The sequence below is a fragment of the Neoarius graeffei genome, chromosome 12, assembly GCF_027579695.1.
Source record: "Neoarius graeffei isolate fNeoGra1 chromosome 12, fNeoGra1.pri, whole genome shotgun sequence".
In the NCBI taxonomy this organism is placed as follows: Eukaryota; Metazoa; Chordata; class Actinopteri; order Siluriformes; family Ariidae; genus Neoarius; species Neoarius graeffei.
Genome location: NC_083580.1, coordinates 69,584,516 through 69,606,461, shown reverse-complemented (window position 1 = coordinate 69,606,461; position 21,946 = coordinate 69,584,516). Strand labels below are relative to the sequence as shown.

Genomic DNA, 21,946 nt, shown 5'->3' with positions numbered 1-21,946 from the left:
ATATAAAACTTTCTATAGGCCACGTCATTAGCAAAAGCATTTTTAAATCAACGTTTTGTGTGTGAAATTCTTGATTTCTTTAGTAAGTAGCCGTGCATCACCCTATCTGGGTTTATTTTTGCAATAATGACCTGCTCTACATGTTATCCCTTACTTATTATATGGCACAAGTTATTTCCGGTAAAATCGTGCGCTCTGATTGGTTCTTTGGCAGACAGAATTTTCCCGCAATGCCCGTGGGCGATTACAGACTTTCTTTCCAAGGTGCCGGATTTCAATGTTGCAAAAAACAAACAAAAAACCCCAAAAAAGATTAATTGGAAATCAAAACGGGATGAAAAACGGCCGAAACACAATACAAGAGTCACCAAGTTATTCAAGAAATGAGTAACGAAGAGCATTCAGAAACTGCTAACAGAAATTCAGTTTTGAAACCACTAGCCGTTTATGCTACACGCGTGACTCAACTACTGTACATTACAAATATGATGTGACTGAAAGCAGTGTCATGCCTCATTATAATGACCATTTATTTTCATCTTAGAAATAAAAATAAGCCATATAATAAACTCCTTATTAACCTTGCTTGCTCAGCCTTTACGGGAAAATATCAGACCGAGGTCTTTTTGTACCATCAAGACCTCAGTCTGATATTTTCCCGTAAAGACCTCACGCTCAGTTAATAAATGGTCAATGATTATATAATAGTGATACAAGGACAAAGTCCTTTTTGGTACTCGGTGTAGGTTAATCAAAACTTTAGGCTATTTGAGTACCTTGAGACAATTCACAAGTCGCATTTCGAAGCTAGCACCACTAACAAGTTGCTTTGAGGCAACATGATTAAAATCAAAGGACATTACTGGCATGATATCAAAATGGTTGTGATGATCTTGCAGGTGGTTGATTCATTCAAACACACGGTAAGGACTGTGCTATACATATGTTATGTACAGAGATGATTTTAGAACCACCACCACCACTACTACTACTAATAATAATAAAGTAAATAGTACTTTTTCTGCTGTACTGGCTGTAGCTTTGAAGTCACTACAAGAAGTGCAGGACCAGTTCACAAATAACCAGGATGCACAGAATAAAGATTTACATGACTTTCAGTTGGGGCGGCACGGTGGTGTAGTGGTTAGCGCTGTCGCCTCACAGCAAGAAGGTCCGGGTTCGAGCCCCGTGGCCGGCGAGGGCCTTTCTGTGCGGAGTTTGCATGTTCTCCCCGTGTCCGCGTGGGTTTCCAAAGACATGCAGGTTAGGTTAACTGGTGACTCTAAATTGACCGTAGGTGTGAATAGTGAGTGTGAATGGTTGTCTATGTGTCAGCCCTGTGATGACCTGGCGACTTGTCCAGGGTGTACCCCGCCTTTCACCCGTAGTCAGCTGGGATAGGCTCCAGCTTGCCTGCGACCCTGTAGAACAGGATAAAGCGGCTAGAGATAATGAGACGAGATAAGATGACTTTCAGTTTTCAAACATTTTTTTTTGATGGGTGTTAACACTGCAAAAGACTAAAAACATATTCCCGTATTCCCACTTAATCCCATAATTTGAAGAAAAAAAAAATCCTCTCAATGAGGCTGTAGCTCATACCAGCCACTACCGTTGTATGCAAGCTTGAAATCCGACCAATCCTGTAGGAGTAACGATTCTTGTGAAATTGCATATGACCCCTGTGTCACCGCATCCATGGCAGGTGGTGCCACCTGGTGAACAATTCTTATTGGTATGTGTCTTTAGAGTCTTCTGGGTGAGTTTTGGTGAAAACATCCTAGCAGTTTACGAACAGTAGTGTTTGGTGTGAAGAGTCATCAAAATTTTCAAAATGCCCATAAAATGTTAAATATGACTTGTAGCAGCATCGTCTTGACAACTTTTATGCACACCCACCTGGGGAACACTGTATGCGAGTTTGATTAAAAAACAAATCAATCCTGTAGGAGGAGTATCACTTTTTGTAAATTGTGGACAGACGACGGCGGATGACGCCAAAATCTACTGGAAAATATGCACATCAGCCATATGTTAATTAGGCAAGATGCATCCGTGCTCATTTGCATGCACGTTATTAGCACACACACTAAACCACCCCTTTCCACCACCGCCTTTCCCACCACAAATCCGCTAAAGCTTCTGCAATTAGCACTTTTCTTTGTAAATAGACAGTACCTCTAAACTGTTGCATGCTTTCAACATATTATATATAAATCACCACCCCATAATTAAATGATTCTACAGAACTAGGGGAGTTCAAATTTAATTTCCCCTGCTTATAGCACGTAATAACAGAGGTTAAAAAAAAAAAAAAAAAAAAACGACATCAGGAACATTGTTCACAGGATCCTAAAACAGCTGGGTGAATTCAATGGCAAAGATCATTCAATTACAGTGGTATAATTAATATGCAGAAATGGCCTTGAGATAATGATCCAACATGGCCCTGTGTTCCGAGACCAATGATTGCCCCTTACTTTTGGGACTCTTACTCATTCACATTCATGCACTGAATATTCATCATTCCATCTGCAACTCGAATTTAAATTCTCTTAAATTTTACATCTTGCTTCCTCTAAACACTATACTTTCAAGCCCTGTTGAAGTCAGTATTATTAGAACACGACTCCATGTTAGAAAATTAGTACGCATTAAAGTAGAGAGTCGATAAATACTGTATACACTGTACACTCATCATCCACTTCAGAATGACCAGACTGGTTCAAGCTGACAAACATCATAAATCAAATAACCACTTTTTTTTTTACAACCGTGCTAAGCAGAAAAGCATCTCAGAATGCAAAACTTTCAGACCACAACAGAAGACTGTCCAGTATCATTTCCGAGTTGTGTTCTACAACCCCGATTCCAAAAAAGTTGGGACAAAGTACAAATTGTAAATAAAAATGGAATGCAATGATGTGGAAGTTTCAAAATTCCATATTTTATTCAGAATAGAACATAGATGACATATCAAATGTTTAAACTGAGAAAATGTATCATTTAAAGAGAAAAATTAGGTGATTTTAAATTTCATGACAACAACATCTCAAAAAAGTTGGGACAAGGCCATGTTTACCACTGTGAGACATCCCCTTTTCTCTCTACAACAGTCTGTAAACGTCTGGGGACTGAGGAGACAAGTTGCTCAAGTTTAGGGATAGGAATGTTAACCCATTCTTGTCTAATGTAGGATTCTAGTTGCTCAACTGTCTTAGGTCTTTTTTGTCGTATCTTCCGTTTTATGATGCGCCAAATGTTTTCTATGGGTGAAAGATCTGGACTGCAGGCTGGCCAGTTCAGTACCCGGACCCTTCTTCTACGCAGCCATGATGCTGTAATTGATGCAGTATGTGGTTTGGCATTGTCATGTTGGAAAATGCAAGGTCTTCCCTGAAAGAGACGTCGTCTGGATGGGAGCATATGTTGCTCTAGAACCTGGATATACCTTTCAGCATTGATGGTGTCTTTCCAGATGTGTAAGCTGCCCATGCCACACGCACTAATGCAACCCCATACCATCAGAGATGCAGGCTTCTGAACTGAGCGCTGATGACAACTCGGGTCGTCCTTCTCCTCTTTAGTCCGAATGACACGGCGTCCCTGATTTCCATAAAGAACTTCAAATTTTGATTCGTCTGACCGCAGAACAGTTTTCCACTTTGCCACAGTCCATTTTAAATGAGCCTTGGCCCAGAGAAGACGTCTGCGCTTCTGGATTGTGTTTAGATACGGCTTCTTCTTTGAACTATAGAGTTTTAGCTGGCAACGGCGGATGGCACGGTGAATTGTGTTCACAGATAATGTTCTCTGGAAATATTCCTGAGCCCATTTTGTGATTTCCAATACAGAAGCATGCCTGTATGTGATGCAGTGTCGTCTAAGGGCCCGAAGATCACGGGCACCCAGTATGGTTTTCCGGCCTTGACCCTTACGCACAGAGATTCTTCCAGATTCTCTGAATCTTTTGATGATATTATGCGCTGTAGATGATATGTTCAAACTCTTTGCAATTTTACACTGTCGAACTCCTTTCTGATATTGCTCCACTATTTGTCGGCGCAGAATTAGGGGGATTGGTGATCCTCTTCCCATCTTTACTTCTGAGAGCCGCTGCCACTCCAAGATGCTCTTTTTATACCCAGTCATGTTAATGACCTATTGCCAATTGACCTAATGAGTTGCAATTTGGTCCTCCAGCTGTTCCTTTTTTGTACCTTTAACTTTTCCAGCCTCTTATTGCCCCTGTCCCAACTTTTTTGAGATGTGTTGCTGTCATGAAATTTCAAATGAGCCAATATTTGGCATGAAATTTCAAAATGTCTCACTTTCGACATTTGATATGTTGTCTATATTTTATTGCGAATACAATATCAGTTTTTGAGATTTGTAAATGATTGCATTCCATTTTTATTTACAATTTGTACTTTGTCCCAACTTTTTTGGAATTGGGGTTGTAATAATTCAGTCTTCAACAGGGGTATTAGTGAATAAAAGATCCTTAGATTTGTATTCAAAGCCCAGTGTAGATGATTTAGAATGTGCTTTGCAGGTTTTTGTAGTAGTCCAACTCGATAACAGTCGGTCACGGTATTAAAAGGGAGAACAAATAAAAAAAAAAAAAAAAAAAAAGAGAAAAATATACCTACTATCAGTATTACAATTACAAAATGAATAAGGCTGAGGCTTATAGTACAGGATCTCATCACAGGCATAAATTATTTACGCTTCTAGATAAGAACACACTCTTTGAAAGGCTATACCATTCAAAACCGCACAGTCCATAATCATGTGACATTTTTTCCAAAATCGCTGTGCTTGCAGGTAGGCAGTTCTTCCCTTCAAACCACATAAGACACATGGATCTATTGTTTTCTACTTTGACAGCAGAATTTTTGCTTCGGCTATTTACTTCTAATTTCTCCTCCAAAGGCGTTTTGAGAAATCAGTTACCAAGAGAGTAATCTAACTCGTTCGTGTTTATTATACCGATGACTATTACTGAATCTTCTCAATCACTGCTGATGTTCTGGATGCATCGGTGAAGTGAACTGAAGCAAATGAGTCCCAATGCACAAAATCTAAGGGGTGTTTTATCTTACGTAATCACCTGAAATGACCATCATTCATTCTTTGTTTGCAATAGACGTCACTTCCGGTAGTGATCCGCCTCATTATGTATTCAGATTTCTAGCTGACAGTCAGCTGACATTTGTTTACAGTCGCTTTGCAGTAGTTTCCTTGTGTTTCGCCTCGAAATATGCCAGATTGTTGCTCTGTATTTGGATGTTCAAACCGATCAAATCGAGAAAAAGACAATAGGTATTATCGGATACCAAAAGTCGTCATGCACAAGGGTGAAGAAAACGAAAAATCGCAAAGACATGAAAAATGACTTGCAAACCTTTCACTGTGTTCGAAAGGAATTGAGAGTCCATACGCTCATGTTTGCAGCGATCATTTTGTTAAAAAAATACGTACACCAATTGACTTTCTGGATCTAAAGTCAAAACTTCTAATATTAAATGAGTTTTCGTACGTTTTGGATGTGGTAAAACAAACTGTTGATGAAACAATGAAACTAGTTTGTAGGTCAGCCTCGACTGAAACTTGATCATTTATGTATTTTTTTTTTTTTACAGGTAATTCTCTCCTGCTTTGACTACATCAACTCTCTCCTTGCTAGCCTTCCAGCTTCTGCCATCAGACCCCTGAAGCTCATCCAGAATGCTGCAGCTTCCCTCGTTCTTCCCATGTCACCCCTCTGCTTGCCAAACTGCACTGGGTACCTGTTGCAGCTCGCATCAAATTTAAGACATTGGTGCTAGCTTACCAGGCTCTCAAGGGGTTAGGGCCAGCATGTCTCCAGAGTTTGATCTGCCCATACACACCATAACTACTGGTCGCCTAGCCCCCACTCCTCCTCTCCTGCCCCACCCGCTCAAGACTACTGTTTATCCTGGTTCCCTGTCGGTGGAATGACCTTCCCATCGAGGTCAGAACTGCCGACTCCCTGATCACCTTCAAGCGCAAACTAAAGACTCTCCTCTTCAGGCTGCACCTCTCCCCTTCTTCCTGGCCCACTGTGCAACTGCATTTCGGTCTTGATCAAACCAAGCTGTGTACGGTCTAACCTGGGGTTAGCTGTTCTATCTGGTTATACTTTATATGGTTGGTTTATTTCCTTGGCTGTTTGAGTATTGGGATTTCAACAGCATATTACACTAGGTATTGGAGTCACTTGTTCAGTTGGCACTAGAACTTTCTTCTCTAGAAGTTCAGCACTTTGTGCACCTGACTCTTGCACTTGTCGTACGTCGCTCTGGATAAGACCGTCTGCTAAATGTCATGTAATGCAATATCAATTCATAAGGTCTGAGCGACCTTTGAAATGTCATGAAATAAAATGCAAGTTATCACTGCAAAAATGCCTACAGAAGCACCGACTTGAATCACATACTACACTTTGGCTTACATTACTTACCCTCGCCAAAATAAGACGATTGTCCTTTGTCTTATTCCAACGCCATGAACCCGGCCACAAATGAAAAAGTTATCAGATTCAAGACTTTTGAAAGCTTTCATTTGATTCTTCATGTAAAATGATGTTTGGACTACCAGATAATTGGAAATATCTGGAAACAATGTTTGGAAAGTTGTTGAAATTGCTTGAAAAGCTGTAGGGGTCCGATCCATCCCATACACACATTTCCAGGATATCTTGATTTTGCTTTTAGTCTGTTAACATGGTCAGATGCAACGGATGTTTTCCACAAGATGGACGCGTACTTGGCTTGGACGCTATCTTTGAGTGTTGCCCGTCACAAACCGGAAGTGAACCAGGAGGCAAAGTCATGTGATTGCAAACAAAGAATAGGATGTGTGAATCTATGTCTGGATTAGAAAGAAATCAGCCCCAGGTTCACTTCTTCATACTATTCTGTGCATTTTTATTTATGACCATTGGTGGTGCTATTGCTACTAACTCCATGAAAATAAAAATCAAGCTTAATTTGTTAACAGGAAATAAGATGAGGTGGATGGCAAAAATTTGAGACCTGTTTTCAATCTATTTTTTCCATCATATACTGGAAGGGCTTAGCTCTCCTAATCCACCATTTATACTGACCAGCCTTGGTAAGACCATAGTAGACAGTTTGCGTATTGCGAATTATGTCTGGATCTGCTTAATTAAAAGAGAATTTCTCCTCACCATGCTTCTGTCCAATCTCCAGCAGGATGGGTTCCCCCAGGTGGATGGTGAAGGTCTTGTTCTTCTCATATTCCTCATCATCAATAATCTTCACCTCAAGCATCTTCCTGTACAGGACAGAGACTAAGTTCAGTCATGAATCAGACAAACCTTAACTCTTGCATGTTGAGCTAGGAAACATTTACTGAAGATTTTTGGATTAAAACATGATGAAATAATAACAAAAATGAATAAAGACTCGTCTCATTTTTCCTGGACAAGGGTCAAATTAATGAATGTTACCAGATCATTTTACATCACTTTTCTTTACTTAGAACTGTAAAAGAAAACATCATGCACGTGCATTTTGCTTTTCATTAACCTTTCACTCCGAAATATTTATTGGTTGGCCAAAATTATTTGCTGATAAATATATTCATGTATTTGAATGCATTATTTTATTAAACCACTTTTTGTTCCATTATAGCGCAATCTAGTTTATCTATTAGTGCTCTTATTAACTTTTTTATTCTATTTGAGTCAGTGTTGTAGCGGAGTCACTAAACCTTAAGTCAGAATCCAGTCTCGAGTCCCCAGTGTTCAAGTCAAAGTCAAGTCCAAGTCATTAAAAAAAAAATTCCGAGTTGAGTCCGAGTCTGGGCGGCACGGTGGCATAGTGGTTAGCGCTGTCGCCTCACAGCAAGAAGGTCCGGGTTTGAGCCCCGTGGCCGGCGAGGGCTTTTCTGTGCGGAGTTTGTATGTTCTCCCCGTGTCCGCATGGGTTTCCTCTGGGTGCTCCGGTTTCCCCCACAGTCCAAAGACATGCAGGTTAGGTTAACTGGTGACTCTAAATTGACTGTAGGTGTGAATGTGAGTGTGAATGGTTGTCTGTGTCTATGTGTCAGCCCTGTGATGACCTGGCGACTTGTCCAGGGTGTACCCCGCCTTTCGCCCATAGTCAGCTGGGATAGGCTCCAGCTTGCCTGCGACCCTGTAGAACAGGATAAAGCGGCTAGAGAGAATGAGACGAGTCAGAGTCGAGTTCACTATGGATCAGAGTCCGAGAACAAGACTCCAACTGCACCATTTGACGGTGGCCGTTTTAACAGCATTAACATTAGTTTGTTCCTGAACATGATGTATGAACAGGTGAATGTGTATTCTCTTTGTCAGGGAGCGTGAAGTATTCTGTCAGAAATGGTTGGGATGCAAGTTCAGGAGGTGTGTTTATTAATACAAATGAAGACAGGTAAACAATCCAGAACGGCAGGCAAAATTGTAAAACACTGAAACAGACAATAAGTCGAGTGAAGTACAAACAGGCTATCGTAGACTCGGCAGAATCAAAGATGAGAAACAGGAAATCAAGAAACCAAACAAGGAAATAAGGCTCAGTAATGTGTCAACAATGCAAGTCAATACTTCCCAAAGTAAGTGTGTTTTCAGTTTTTAAATTAGGTGCACTGATTGTGTCTTAATCCTGTGCAGGTTGGAGTCATTTATGGCAAGTATGCGAGAGTCGGCTTGGCGCGCAGGCTGTCCAGGGCGCACCCGAGAGTCTTTCTGATGCACATGCCAAGGCGCGCAGGTGTGACACTCTTGCACAAAATTGGTACAAAATTAATGTAGATGTAAATATATTATGTCAAATTATGTCATGTTACAAAAAACACCCGAGTCCTCGTCTCCAACTTACAAGTCCAAATGGAGTTAATGACACGAGTCGGAGTCATCAGTGCTCAAGTCCGAGTCCTTAAAATTAGGGCAGGAGTCGGACTAGAGTACTACAGTGGTGCTTGAAAGTTTGTGAACCCTTTAGAATTTTCTATATTTCTGCATAAATATGACCCAAAACAACATCAGATTTTCACACAAGTCCTAAAAGTAGATAGAGAGAGAACCCAGTTAAACAAATGAGAAAAATATTATACTTGGCCATTTATTTACTGAGGAAAATGATCCAATATTACATATCTGTGAGTGGCAAAAGTATGTGAACCTCTAATTTCACCTTCAAATTAACTGCCAATGCTAGAGTAAGGTGTTTGTCATCCCATTGATTGAAATCAGGTGAGAGTGGGCACCCTGTTTTATTTAAAGAACAGGGATCTATCAAAGTCTGATCTTCACAAAACATGTTTGTGGAAGTGCATCATGGCACAAACAAAGGAGATTTCTGAGGACCTCAAAAAAAAAAAAAAAAAGCATTGTTGATGAACATCAGGCTGGAAAAGGTTACAAAACCATCTCTAAAGAGTTTGGACTCCACCAATCCACAGTCAGATTGTGTACAAATGGAGGAAATTCAAGACCATTGTTACCCTCCCCAGGAGTGGTCGACCAACAAAGATCACTCCAAGAGCAAGGCGTGTAATAGTCAGTGAGGTCACAAAGGACCCCAAGGTAACTTCTAAGCAACTGAAGGCCTCTCTCACATTGGCTAATGTTAATGTTCATGAGTCCACCATCAGAACACTGAACAACAATGGTGTGCATGGCAGGGTTGCAAGGAGAAAGCCACTGCTCTCCAAAAAGAACATTGCTGCTCGTCTGCAGTTTGCTAAAGATCATGTGGACAAGCCAGAAGGCTATTGGAAAAATGTTTTGTGGACGGATGAGACCAAAATAGAACTTTTTGGTTTAAATGAGAAGTGTTATGTTTGGAGAAAGGAAAACACTGCATTCCAGCACAAGAACCTTATCCCATCTGTGAAACATGGTGATAGTATCACGGTTTGGGCCTGTTTTGCTGCATCTGGGCAAGGACGACTTGCCATCATTGATGAAACAATGAATTCTGAATTATACCAGCAAATTCTAAAGGGAAATGTCAGGACATCTGTCCATGAACTGAATCTCAAGAGAAGGTGGGTCATGCAGCAAGACAACGACCCTAAGCACACAAGTCGTTCTACCAAAGAATGGTTAAAAAAAAGAATCAAGTTAATGTTTTGGAATGGCCAAGTCAAAGTCCTGACCTTAATCCAATCGAAATGTTGTGGAAGGACCTGAAGCGAGCAGTTCATGTGAGGAAACCCAGCAACATCCCAGAGTTGAAGCTGTTCTGTATGGAGGAATGGGCTAAAATTCCTCCAAGCCGGTGTGCAGGACTGATCAACAGTTACCGGAAACGTTTAGTTGCAGTTATTGCTGCACAAGGGGGTCACAGCAGATACTGAAAGCAAAGGTTCACATACTTTTGCCACTCACAGATATGTAATATTGGATCATTTTCCTCATTAAATAAATGACCAAGTATAATATTTTTGTCCCATTTGTTTAACTGGGTTCTCTTTGTCTACTTTTAGGACTTGTGTGAAAATCTGATGTTGTTTTAGGTCATATTTATGCAGAAATATAGAAAATTCTAAAGGGCTCACAAACTTTCAAGCACCACTGTACAAGCCTGAGTTTAGTATCATCTAGTTTATTCATTAGTGCTCTTATTTAACTTAAAACATTTTAAAGGCGTTTTGCATTGAATTACTGACTAAGGGATGTGTGAAACAATTTCGTTTTTATGTGCAGCATAAAACTGACAAAGGAAATCTGAATTTATATAGTAAACAGCTGGCTGAGGTATGTAATTTCGTTTTTAAGCTGATCCATTTTCCGAATAAGTTACGGTAGAGACAGTATTGTGTGGTGTAATATTATTGTTGGATTAAAATTGTAACAGGCAGCCCTGTGATGCAGTGGGTTGTGCTGCTGCTGTACAGATCCAGGGTCCCTGGTTGGATCCTGAGCTATGGTTACTGTCCGAGTAGAGTTTTTCATGCTTTGTGTGTTTGTATGGGTTTTGTCTGGGTTCTCCTGTTTTGTCCCACTGTCTAAACTGCTACACTGTCAGAAATAGGGGTTCAGTAGGAGTCCATTTCTGTCCCCCAAGTTACAGTCTACACTAATGTACCGCCTAGGGCTCATTATTGGTCTTCAGGGTAACCATGTGTACCTTTTTCAGGCCAAAAAGGTACACATGTTCCCAAGCAGTATATAAACAGAACAAATAAGTACCTTAGAGGGTACTGCCCTAGTGACAAGCCATTGTACATCTAAAGGTACAGTACTTTATTTTCTGAGCGTGTCGGTGTAAACGCATGTCTGCATGGTGCCCTGCGATGTACTGGTGCCTCATCAGAGATCAATCTTCCTGCCTTGTGTTCCCAAGATGGTGATTACTGAAGATGCCTGAATGAATCAAATTGTCTATAAAAGCGATAAAAAAAAAGTATAACTCAATTTCTGAACAGACTCTATTGCTGGAGATGGTGCTGCTTTAGTCACCCGCTAGCTGCACATTTGTTCTCTCAGCAGTGGCGGCTGGTGAAAAAAAAAAAAATTCTTGGTGGGGCTGGTGTGTGCCAATAGATATCCCTGCCTAGTCCAGTATAAGCATTCAAATGAACAGTCAGAAAATGACAATTCCACAATAATAATTTAGTTTCCTTCTCAAAATCAGCAGTTTCACAGATAAAGTAAATGAACAATTTACAGCTATATTAGGCTCCATTTATGCTTTGGAAAGGAACGGTATCAAATACAATACAATACTCAAGTTCTTTTTTTTTTTTAAAGATTTTTTTGGGGCTTTTTTCACCTTTATTGGATAGGACAGTGTAGAGACAGGAAATGAGCAGGAGAGAGAGACGGGGAGGGATCGGGAAATGACCTCGGGTCGGAATCGAACCCGGGTCCCCGGATTTATGGTGTGGCGCCCTATCCACCTGAGCCACGACGCCCCCATACTCAATTTCTTGAGAGAAGTTTACAGCAAGGGTATGAGTTCAGCTGAATCTATACAAATCAACAGTGTGTGCGTGAGAGAGAATGAGTGTGTGGGGGGGGGGGGGGGGGGGGGGAAGGTTTCTAAGGTGAGTGTGGGACTGAGTGTATGAAAAGAGAGAGAGAGAGGTGGTGTGTGTGTGTTCTGAGCTAGGTGTATTTCTGTGAAACGAGAGAGAGAGGGGGAGTGAAACAGTGTTAACACTCTTGTTGTGAACATAAACTATGACAAGAAAGATGTCCTCGCATTGCTAGTTTCATCATATCCCCGCATTGCTAGTTCAAAAGCACCACAAAATTTAACACAATCGATGATCTTAGATAAAATATGACGGAAAGAAAGAAAAGAACCCCCGGGTGCTCCGGTTTCCCCCACAGTTCAAAGACATGCGGTTAGGTTGATATGGGACGGACTTGGGCTGAGGTGCCCTTGAGCGAGGCACCTAACTCCCAACTGCTCCCCAGGCGCTGTTAGCATGGCTGCCCACTGCTCTGGGTATGTGTGCGTGCTCGTTGCTCACGTGTGTGTGTTCACTGCTTCAGATGGGTTAAATGCAGAGAGGAATTTCACAAGCGTGTGATGAATCAAGTTGGGCTTTCTTTCTTTCTAAAATATGACTGTTTTTATCTACCTCTTCATCATGCCTTCTTACAGCAACGTGGTGCACATCGTCCAGCTGCGCCGCCATGCTAATCCTTCCGAGCACAGCTAGCTTTACGCAGTTTTCCATGTGAACTCTTGATCTTTCATGCTTCTTGATGTGTTCGGAGAAGTGCTTTAACCCTTTGGTGACTGACCCCTTGAAAATGGTTCCTCCAGGAACCATGACGTTTCAGTTGTCAAGACAACGGAAAAACTAAAATACAAATACAAGAGCATTTTGTTTTGTGCACAAGAGCATTGTGACGTATCTTTCTGTTTTTGTATTTTAGTTTTTCCGTTGTCTTGACAACTGAAACGTCATCGTTCCTGGAGGAACCATTTTCAAGGGGTCAGTCACCAAAGGGTTAAGTCAGTTTGTCCAGACTGTGTCCACGTCAAATCACACCAGTCACTTTTGAAAAGGATGGAGGGGAAACAAAATGGTGCATTGGCTGTTCCACAGCCTGTCAGCCATGACTTACGCTGGAACCAACTCCTGCAAAATGTCCTGTTGTCAGCTTTAACTTTCTCCTTGGTTGGCTGGGTGATGTTTATTTCGGGTTTGTTGGGTCCCAGCTCCTTAACACGGATTTTTCCACCATCATCTTTTTCGCAAAAGGGTAGTTCAACAAAGATCTCACAGAATTTGGTGGAAGCTGCCCCTTAACTGTCGTCGTCGCCATCATCTCTCTGACTGACTGACCTGAGACTTCAAGTTTATCACCATAGCAATCCAGAACTTCTCATATTTTCTGTAGCAGGGGCGAAATTTCCAGCACCCCAAAACCATTAAATTCGGTGATGCTGATTGGCCAAATATTTATTATTTTTCCCTAGCAACCATACACGATTGGCTATTTCGCTGCACTTCTGGGGCGTGCTTGGATGAGCGCCCAAGAAGAGAAACGATACGAGTCTGTTGGTGGAAATTCACATCTGGGAGGGTGGCCAGCCGCCACGGTCTCTCAGGTGGGGCCCATTAACCTGCTAGAATGTAGCCTGTCTCTGCTTCACCCTTCCCTGGCATATGACCAGGGAGTCTACTTACTAGACTCATCAAGAAAAGAAAACAAGAAGCGATCCATAGTACTCCGAAGTATGGCTGAACCATTTGGGTATAACGTCGAATTGTGATTTTTCTAAGTAGTATTTTGACTGCAGTTATTTTCTATTGAATCCAGCTCCAGTTCTGTATTAGGTAGTTTACATATCTACAAGACATATCTACAATCCTGGCCTTCATTAAAAAAGATCTTCATGGTCCTCAGATGACACAGCAGCTGCTACTAGAACCACCACTGAAGCAGCCGCATTAAAAGTTGAACGTTATGTAGTCGTGTCATGTTCAATCACTGAAAACATTAATCAGGAGAACGCAACAAAAATCAGTCATCTATCAATTATTAACAGAAGAGTTTATATTTTAATGGGCGGCACAGTGGTGTAGTGGTTAGCGCTGTCGCCTCACAGCAAGAAGGTCCGGGTTCGAGCCCTGTGGCCAACGAGGGCCTTTCTGTGTGGAGTTTGCATGTTCTCCCCGTGTCCGCGTGGGTTTCCTCCGGGTGCTCCGGTTTCCCCCACAGTCCAAAGACATGCAGGTTAGGTTAACTGGTGACTCTAAATTGACCGTAGGTGTGAATGTGAGTGTGAATGGTTGTCTGTGTCTATGTGTCAGCCCTGTGATGATCTGGCGACTTGTCCAGGGTGTACCCCGCCTTTCGCCCGTAGTCAGCTGGGATAGGCTCCAGCTTGCCTGTGACCCTGTAGGACAGGATAAAGCGGCTAGAGATAATGAGATGAGATTATGTTTTAAGCATTAGCTTTATAAATGTTTTATAAATTATAGGAATAAGCCTATATATTAAACAAAAGCTATCAGAATCCCTGCTGACAGCCACGCCCCTCAACTAAACTCTCCCATTTACTAGTAATGGGTTGTTTTTTTGCTGTCATGAAGAGAGCACTAACACAACAGACTGAATGTAATGTCTAAAGAAGAAAAAAAAAGTCTCATTTGCTCTCGAGCAGTTTATTATTAAAGGTATACTGCCTTTCAGATTTTTCAAGTGTAGGTCGTAAAAAGAATTTTCCCCGACACCCAATTATTTTTGTTTAGTGGACCGAAAGCTACTGGAGTTCAAATCAGAGTTCCAATTTTATTACTTTTTTTTGTAAATATAAATAGAACAAAAAATGAATTTAGGGTCATGTGGCCCTAAATTCTCTGCTATTTTTTCCTGCTTCACCATGACCCAATTCAAGATACTATGTCATGCATCACATGGTGGGCTTTCCCCGTTCACGCATGGCATTGTAGGATACAAATTTGAAACAGGAGAGAAAAATGGAGGACACGAATGAAACGTGAAAGACTGACTACAGTAACGGAAAGTGAGAAAAGAAGTTATGTTGTGAAGGAAAGGAAACGCAGGACCAAACTAATAAATATCAGCGGTCAGTGAGCACCTCGGTGTGATCAGCTGTTCGTTTAGCAACAAAATGATGTAACTGTCAGTGCACGGTCAAAGGTAAACCTGTAGATGGCAGTAATGCAAGACTGTGGATGCCAGCTGCCGTAAAACCCTAAAGGAGGAGGAGGTAAACCTGCGCATGCGCATACGGACTTCCTCTGTCTGCGTGAAGAGAGTGATTTCATGCACATTATTTGCTCGGGAATCCCCTCAAATTAAATAACTTTTTGAGATATTGCAGAAATAAACAAAATCACAATGACCAAATTTCAGATGGAACTAAATTTCACAGATTTTATGAAATCAAAAGGCCGTCTAGCTTGAAGCCTGTTTTGTCTGTAGTGATCTGCCACTTGTAATTACAAAGCTTTTATAAACAAAGTTTGTTAATAAAGTAAATAAAATCAAGTCCACAGTGTGTAGAAAATGTTCTCAGCTTGGCTCTCACTCATTCAGATGAAGCATTTTTGGTAATATTCAGCCCTTGTTCACGTAATAGCTTTGTTTTGTTGTTATGCAGAGCACATAACACAGTTTATTCTATCCACATTCACTGGATATGAGCAATCACGCGCTCCGATTGGCTACTCTACTACTCGGATATCAGCTTATATACCATGAGTAGAGAAAAACAAAATGGCAGAGCGTGTTGCTGAACCAACAGAGGACAAAAAAAACTCTACTCAAAAACAAAACCCCCAAAATGCAAAAAAGCAACAAAATGTGGAATGAGAGTATTTGATGGTCAGAATTTTTTTTTTCAAAAATTATTGTAGGGGCGGCACGGTGGTGTAGTGGTTTAGTGCTGTCGCCTCACAGCAAGAAGGTCCGGGTTCGAGCCCCGTGGCCGGCGAGGGCCTTTCTGTGTGGAGTTTGCATGTTCTCCCCGTGTCCGCGTGGGTTTCTTCCGGGTGCTCCGGTTTCCCCCACAGTCCAAAGACATGCAGGTTAGGTTAACTGGTGACTCTAAATTGACCGTAGGTGTGACTGTGAATGGTTGTCTGTGTCTATGTGTCGGCCCTGTGATGACCTGGCGACTTGTCCAGGGTGTACCCCGCCTTTCGCCCATAGTCAGCTGGGATAGGCTCCAGCTTGCCTGCGACCCTGTAGAACAGGATAAAGCAGTTAGAGATAATGAGATATGATGAAATTATTGTAGCATTTTCCACAAATTGCTCCTGTCGTTTCACCAGTTTATTTACATTCTTCATCTTTAAGCATAAAAATTTGTTGAATTTTTTTTTTAGACTGGTTCAAAAGCTCAAAGTTGTTTGAAAATTACAAAGCTGAAATCTCCAAGGAAGAATTAAATGTCTAAAGCTATTCTATACTTCAGCACGACAACACTTTCTACCAAAAAAAAAAAAAAACCTCTGTCAATTCATGCAGCTATCGATAGGTTTTTAAGAAGTCCGCCTAAGCAGAAACCATTTTGTCGGACGTTTTTATTTATTGAATTTGCAAAAAATAAAAATGCTCCCTCTCAAAATCCAGTGAATGCAGATAGAATAAAACAGTTATTCCACTCAATCTGGTTGTACACGGCTTCTAGCCAACTCGGCAGTATGCTCTTCGTCGGCCATCAGCTCATGCACGACTCAATTTCGTGGACTAATTGTTAATTATTGTACAATAGTAATGGTTCTGTACATCATAGATGCACTGTGTGCACTTACACTTTGCCTTTGAGGAAAATTATTACATTTATCTTATTTGCGATAAAATAAAATCTTGGATGCTGTGAAGCATTTTTAAACGAGCCTAATTTAGTGCAAGAAACAAATCTGGCAACATGTAATTAACCATCCTATTCACTACGCCTCATCTACTGAAAATGTTCATCGAGCGAGCACGGGGCACGATTCCCACTTGGTGCAGTTCCCATTTTATCCACTAAATGGGGACATGAGCATGCTGCCCCATGATTGCGCAACATTATTACTACTCTGTCCAAATCTCATTACATTGTGCAAAAGCTGACAGAAGGTCACTCTTGTCCCCCATCAGGTGCACCGGGTAGGGGGTGAATTCCAGAACTGACGCTCAGCTATTCAAAGGTCTCACCACTTCCCATACTACCAGGCTCCCGGCTGTTAAACTTGGACAACCCCAGAGAACAGTACCAGCTCTACAGGAATCTGGACTTGGTCTTCTCTCAGCTTTGGAAATATGTTTGAGGATTCACTTTGTGTGAGAGCTTTGTATCCTTTATTGCCATTTGATCTGCAAATTTCAATTCAATTCCATCCCTCAACTCTCTGCCATTTACAAACCAGCCTGAACATCACCCTTTGTTGCCAATTATTCTCTAATTCAACATATTTCACAGTGTAGGAGTTTAAGAAATCCAACTCACAAAAAGAACAGGCCAAATATATTATCAGTGACTGCTTGTGTCACTCATCATCTGCTGCTGTAATGGGGGAAAATCATTGCAAGATTAGAACAAGCCTTTCTAAGCCATGCAAATTGCTCTCTTCTCCATATGTGTTTTTATTCTTCTCTCTTTAATCCCCCTGCTCCAGTTCCACATCCTCTTTCATGCAGATAGCTCCGAGAGAATAAATGCCACCATACATACATCCTAAAACGAACTCTGCTGTACTTCAGAGTTGTCTCGGGGGGGGACCTTGTTCTCCAATACATTTCCAATGATTTCATACCATTTATAACCGATAGACATGTAACAATTCACCCAATTCATGATTTGATTTGCGATACTGGGTTTATGATTCGATTGACTCATTTTTGGGGAAAAAAGTGCAACATTTTCCTATTTATCAACTTAAATATTCCCTTTGTTTAAAAAAAATTTCATTTTCTTCAGCAAAAAAGATATTTACTCATTTTTAAAGCTTGGAGTAAAATCTAACAGCGTATTAACCATTCCTTTTATTAAAAATGAGAAGAACCCCCCAACAGATAGGCCTTTTCTTAATAAAATGTTTATAAAACATTTACAGATGTGGATAAATTTGTTGGTACCCTTACAGGTCATTAAAACAATCCTTTATTCCTTCTGAAAAATTATGAAATTAAAAGCATTTTTCCTCATGTCATCCTGCATGCCTGTGGTATGTCAGAGTAAAGCAAAAAAAAAAAGTGAAGAGATAAATTTCTTATTCTACAAAGATGTTCTAAAATAGCCTGGACAGATTTGTGGGTACCACTAGAAAAGATTACAAATAATTGGATTGTAGTGATATTTCAAACTAACACTTTTCTTTAATTAGTGTCACACGTGTTCAATCTTGTAAATCAGTCATTCCGTCTATTTAAATAGAGAAAAAAAAAAAAGGTCATTGCTCTACCATTTGGTATCGTCAAGTGTACCACATCAAACATGGACCAGAGAAAGCAAAGGAGAGGAGTTGAGGAGATTAGAAAGAAAATTATAGCAAGCATGTTAAAGGCAAAGGCTAGAAGACCATCTCCAAGCAGCTTGACTACAGTTGCAAATATTAAGAAGTTCCATGGGACTGTAGCCAACCTTCCTGGACGTGGCTGCAAGAGGAAAATCCATCACAACACAAGGATAGTGCCAATGGTAGACAAAGAGCCAAGGACAACTTTTAAAGAGATGAAAGTTGAGCTCCAAGGTCAAGGTACGTCAATGTCTGATTGTACCATCCGTCACTTTTTGAGCGACAGTGGGCTCAATGGAAGATGACCCAGGAAGACTCCATTGTTGAAAGAAAAACCAAAAAAAAAAAAGCCAGACTGGAATTTGCTAAAATGCATACTGACAAGCCACAATGTTTCTCAGACCATGTCCTTTGGACAGATGAGACAAAACTCAAGCTTATTGGCAAGGTCACATCAGCTCTATAGCCACAGAAGAAAAAAAAAATGAAGCTTTCAAAGAAAAGAACACCATACCTACCGTGAAATATGGAGGAGGCTCGGTTATGATTTGGGGCTGCTTTGTTGCACCTGGGGTGCCTTGAATCTGTGCAGGGCACAATGAAATCTCAAGGCTACCAAAGCATTCTGGAATGAAACGTACTACCCCAGTGTCAGAAAACTCCGTCTCAGTCGCAGGTCATGGGTCCTCCAACAGGATAAAAGAGCCAAAAAACACAGCTAAAAGCACCCATGAATGGTGAAGAAGAAAACATTTGACTATTCTGAAGTGGCCTTATAAGAGTCCTGACCTGAATCCTGTCAAACATCTCTGGAAAGAGCTGAAACAAACAGTGTGGAGAAGGCACCCTTCCAACCTGAGACAGCTCAAGCAGTTTGCTCAGGAAGAGTGGGCCAGAGTACCTATTGATAGATGCAGAAGTCTCATTGAGAGCTACAGAGATCGCTTGTTTGCAATGATTGCCTCTATTAGATTAAGAAACAATGATGAATGCCAATTAATTGTTAGTTCCAAGTTATTTCAGAGAAAACTGTGGATTCTTTTTTCATGGAAGGGTACCAGCAAATTTGTCCACGTGTGTACTACCTCCATTTGCTCTTTTTTCTTTAGCTTTTCACAGTCTGTAAAAAGAACTCAGATTCCTTGTTAATTCCATTTGTATAGTAAATCTCACAACTGTCTTCCATTTTAGATGTGTTGTTTTTTTTTTGCGTGTTTTGACAGTATCAGAGCTGTGTTACTTCCTCCTAGGGTGAAGTCAAGCACATTCCCACTATATGTTATTCCCTCTGCTGGCTAAACAATGTAATTACTGCTAGGAAAAACAGATTACAAAGCCTGATAATTGCTTTTTTTTTATTTCAGTGGTTTGAATCATCATGAATTTCTATTGTGATTCATCATTGTGTGATATATTGTTACATGCCTAATAACCAAAATGATGAATTTTTCAGGCTACACCATGCAGCCTTCCTCTTTGTTCTCATTTGTGTCAAAAACTAAAATAGACAGTTTTAGAACAGTTTTTGTCGACAGCAGAACAATCTCTTGGACAAGCTTCAGAATAGGTTCAAGGCCAGGCATTTTGCCAAATCTATCCCCTTGGCAGTCTCTTCAGCTGGGGAGAACTCATTTTTCAGTCTTCATTCTGCTTTTCCGTCACCTGCAGCAGTGAATGTATTTACACAGAAAACACATCAGTAACTGATTTATCCCGGTCAGGATCATGGTGGATCCAGAGCCTAACCAGGGAACACTGGGCATGAGGTGGGTATACACCCTGGATCGGTGCACCATTGCATACACCAGAGATGTACACAAGCACTAACAGTTTTCTCCACCTACACAGATGGTCTGCGCTGGCTACTCGATCCCGGGGGGGGACAAAAACAAACACCTTGCCTTTCAGTGTTCAAGTGATTTATATAGTCTCCACAGTCCATAATTTGCTGCAAATCCAATTATTTCACCATGAAATTGTCTTTGATTCAGGTCACAACTGTAAGTGATGCCGTATTTGTTGATTGATTCTCGCACTCCGATTGGCTGAGCTGGACCATGTGACCACCTCATTGCTTACCTAGTTGTGTTACAGAGCCAGGCAGCATACTACAAGAGGGGAACTGAAAAAGCCAAGCACACAAACTTCTGGAGGGAAATTTCATATATATTTCGCAAGTATTTTACAAGGAAATGGTTAGTAATTTATTAGCTAAGAATGCACCAGAAGGCATGTAAATTTCAAAATTTTCTGGGTGAGGGGCATGCCCCCAGACTCCTTTAGCATTAGCACATTAGCCATCTTTTTTTTTTTTTTTGAGCCACTCAAAACCTGATACACTCATTCATAATTAGGGGCAATTTAACATAGCAAATACACCTAATTGCATGTTTTAGGAAGGCTGAAGGAAACTGGAGAACCAGACAAAGCCCATAGCGCCACTGGGAGAACATGAACAGACCCGCCACACAGTGGAGCTGAGGATCAATCAGGGGCCCCCAAAGCTGTGAGGCTGCATCACTGTGCCACCCTTTTAACTGAATCAATCAGTTAAGCCCGGTGCACACGGGCGAGTTCTCGTCGCAAGCGTATTGCGATTTTTGGACGCAAGTTTCCCCTCTCGGGTAGCTGCGTGTGTGCATTATCTGCGACCAGTGGATGATTTGGGGAGGGGGATGCAATTCATATAGAAATTACGTGACTACTTCACGGGCGGGGATTGGCTTAGCCTTTGGAGGTGATCGCTTTGTTATCGCAAAAAAGACATGCACACACGGCACCATCTCTGCAACAAGTCAGTGACTGGCAATTTTTTGGTCGCAGAATATCAAGCATGTTTGATACCTGTAATCTGTTGCAAGCAACAACAACAAAAAAACGCCGTCGCAAATATCTGCACACAAAGCAATTTCTCGCTTGTGTCAAAAAGTTGCACGACCAAGTGACGGAAAATTGCCCATGTGCGCCAGGCTTTAGAAGAAAGGAAGAAGGGGGAAAAAAAGGAAAAGTAGGAAGAAAAAACACGTGCAAAAAAATTTTTAAGCAGTTATTGCAGGAGGAACAAAACACTTTAATTAGCAATCTTTAATTGGTTTCATTTATAATCTAGAGAGTAACTGGGTCCAAAACATTTCTGCAGCAGAGAAAATGTGATGGAAGAACCCTCTCCCACACCATCTGCTGTATACAACACGCACAGAATGAGGAGGAGAAATAAAGTGGCGATGACCAGGAAACTCTACTCGACTGTGTAAGCAGTTAATGCAGCACATTTTCCCAGCATTCAGAGTTGGACATTAGGCTTCATTTCCTGAACTGACGTTTGGCCCCGGGTAATTTTCTAGCACATTAACACTCTGCTAGCAGAAAGGTAAAGCAGGTACAGTCTAATTACAGTCTCCTCATTAAAGTCCATTAGCACAACTGTATCAGCACTCTCAGGAGCACAGGCCATGTCCGAGTTCCACAAACTTCGATCTAGCTAATGTAA

The 21,946-nt window shown here is 41.2% G+C and overlaps 1 protein-coding gene across 6 annotated transcripts in view; it reads right to left on the bottom strand.

Annotated features, from left to right (window-relative positions):
* slc8a4a (solute carrier family 8 member 4a) overlaps positions 1–21,946 on the bottom strand; it is a 107,387-nt gene that overhangs the window by 20,247 nt on the left and 65,194 nt on the right. For 3 of the 6 annotated variants that reach the window (XM_060935197.1, XM_060935199.1, XM_060935202.1), the window contains exon 3: positions 7,217–7,323. In XM_060935197.1, the coding sequence (XP_060791180.1) occupies positions 7,217–7,323 (107 nt within the window). Of the gene's footprint in view, positions 1–1,458; positions 1,471–2,692; positions 2,731–4,104; positions 4,123–5,669; positions 5,677–7,216; positions 7,324–21,946 lie in introns of all 6 variants that reach the window. The other 3 variants (XM_060935198.1, XM_060935200.1, XM_060935201.1) reach the window with 3 other exon arrangements.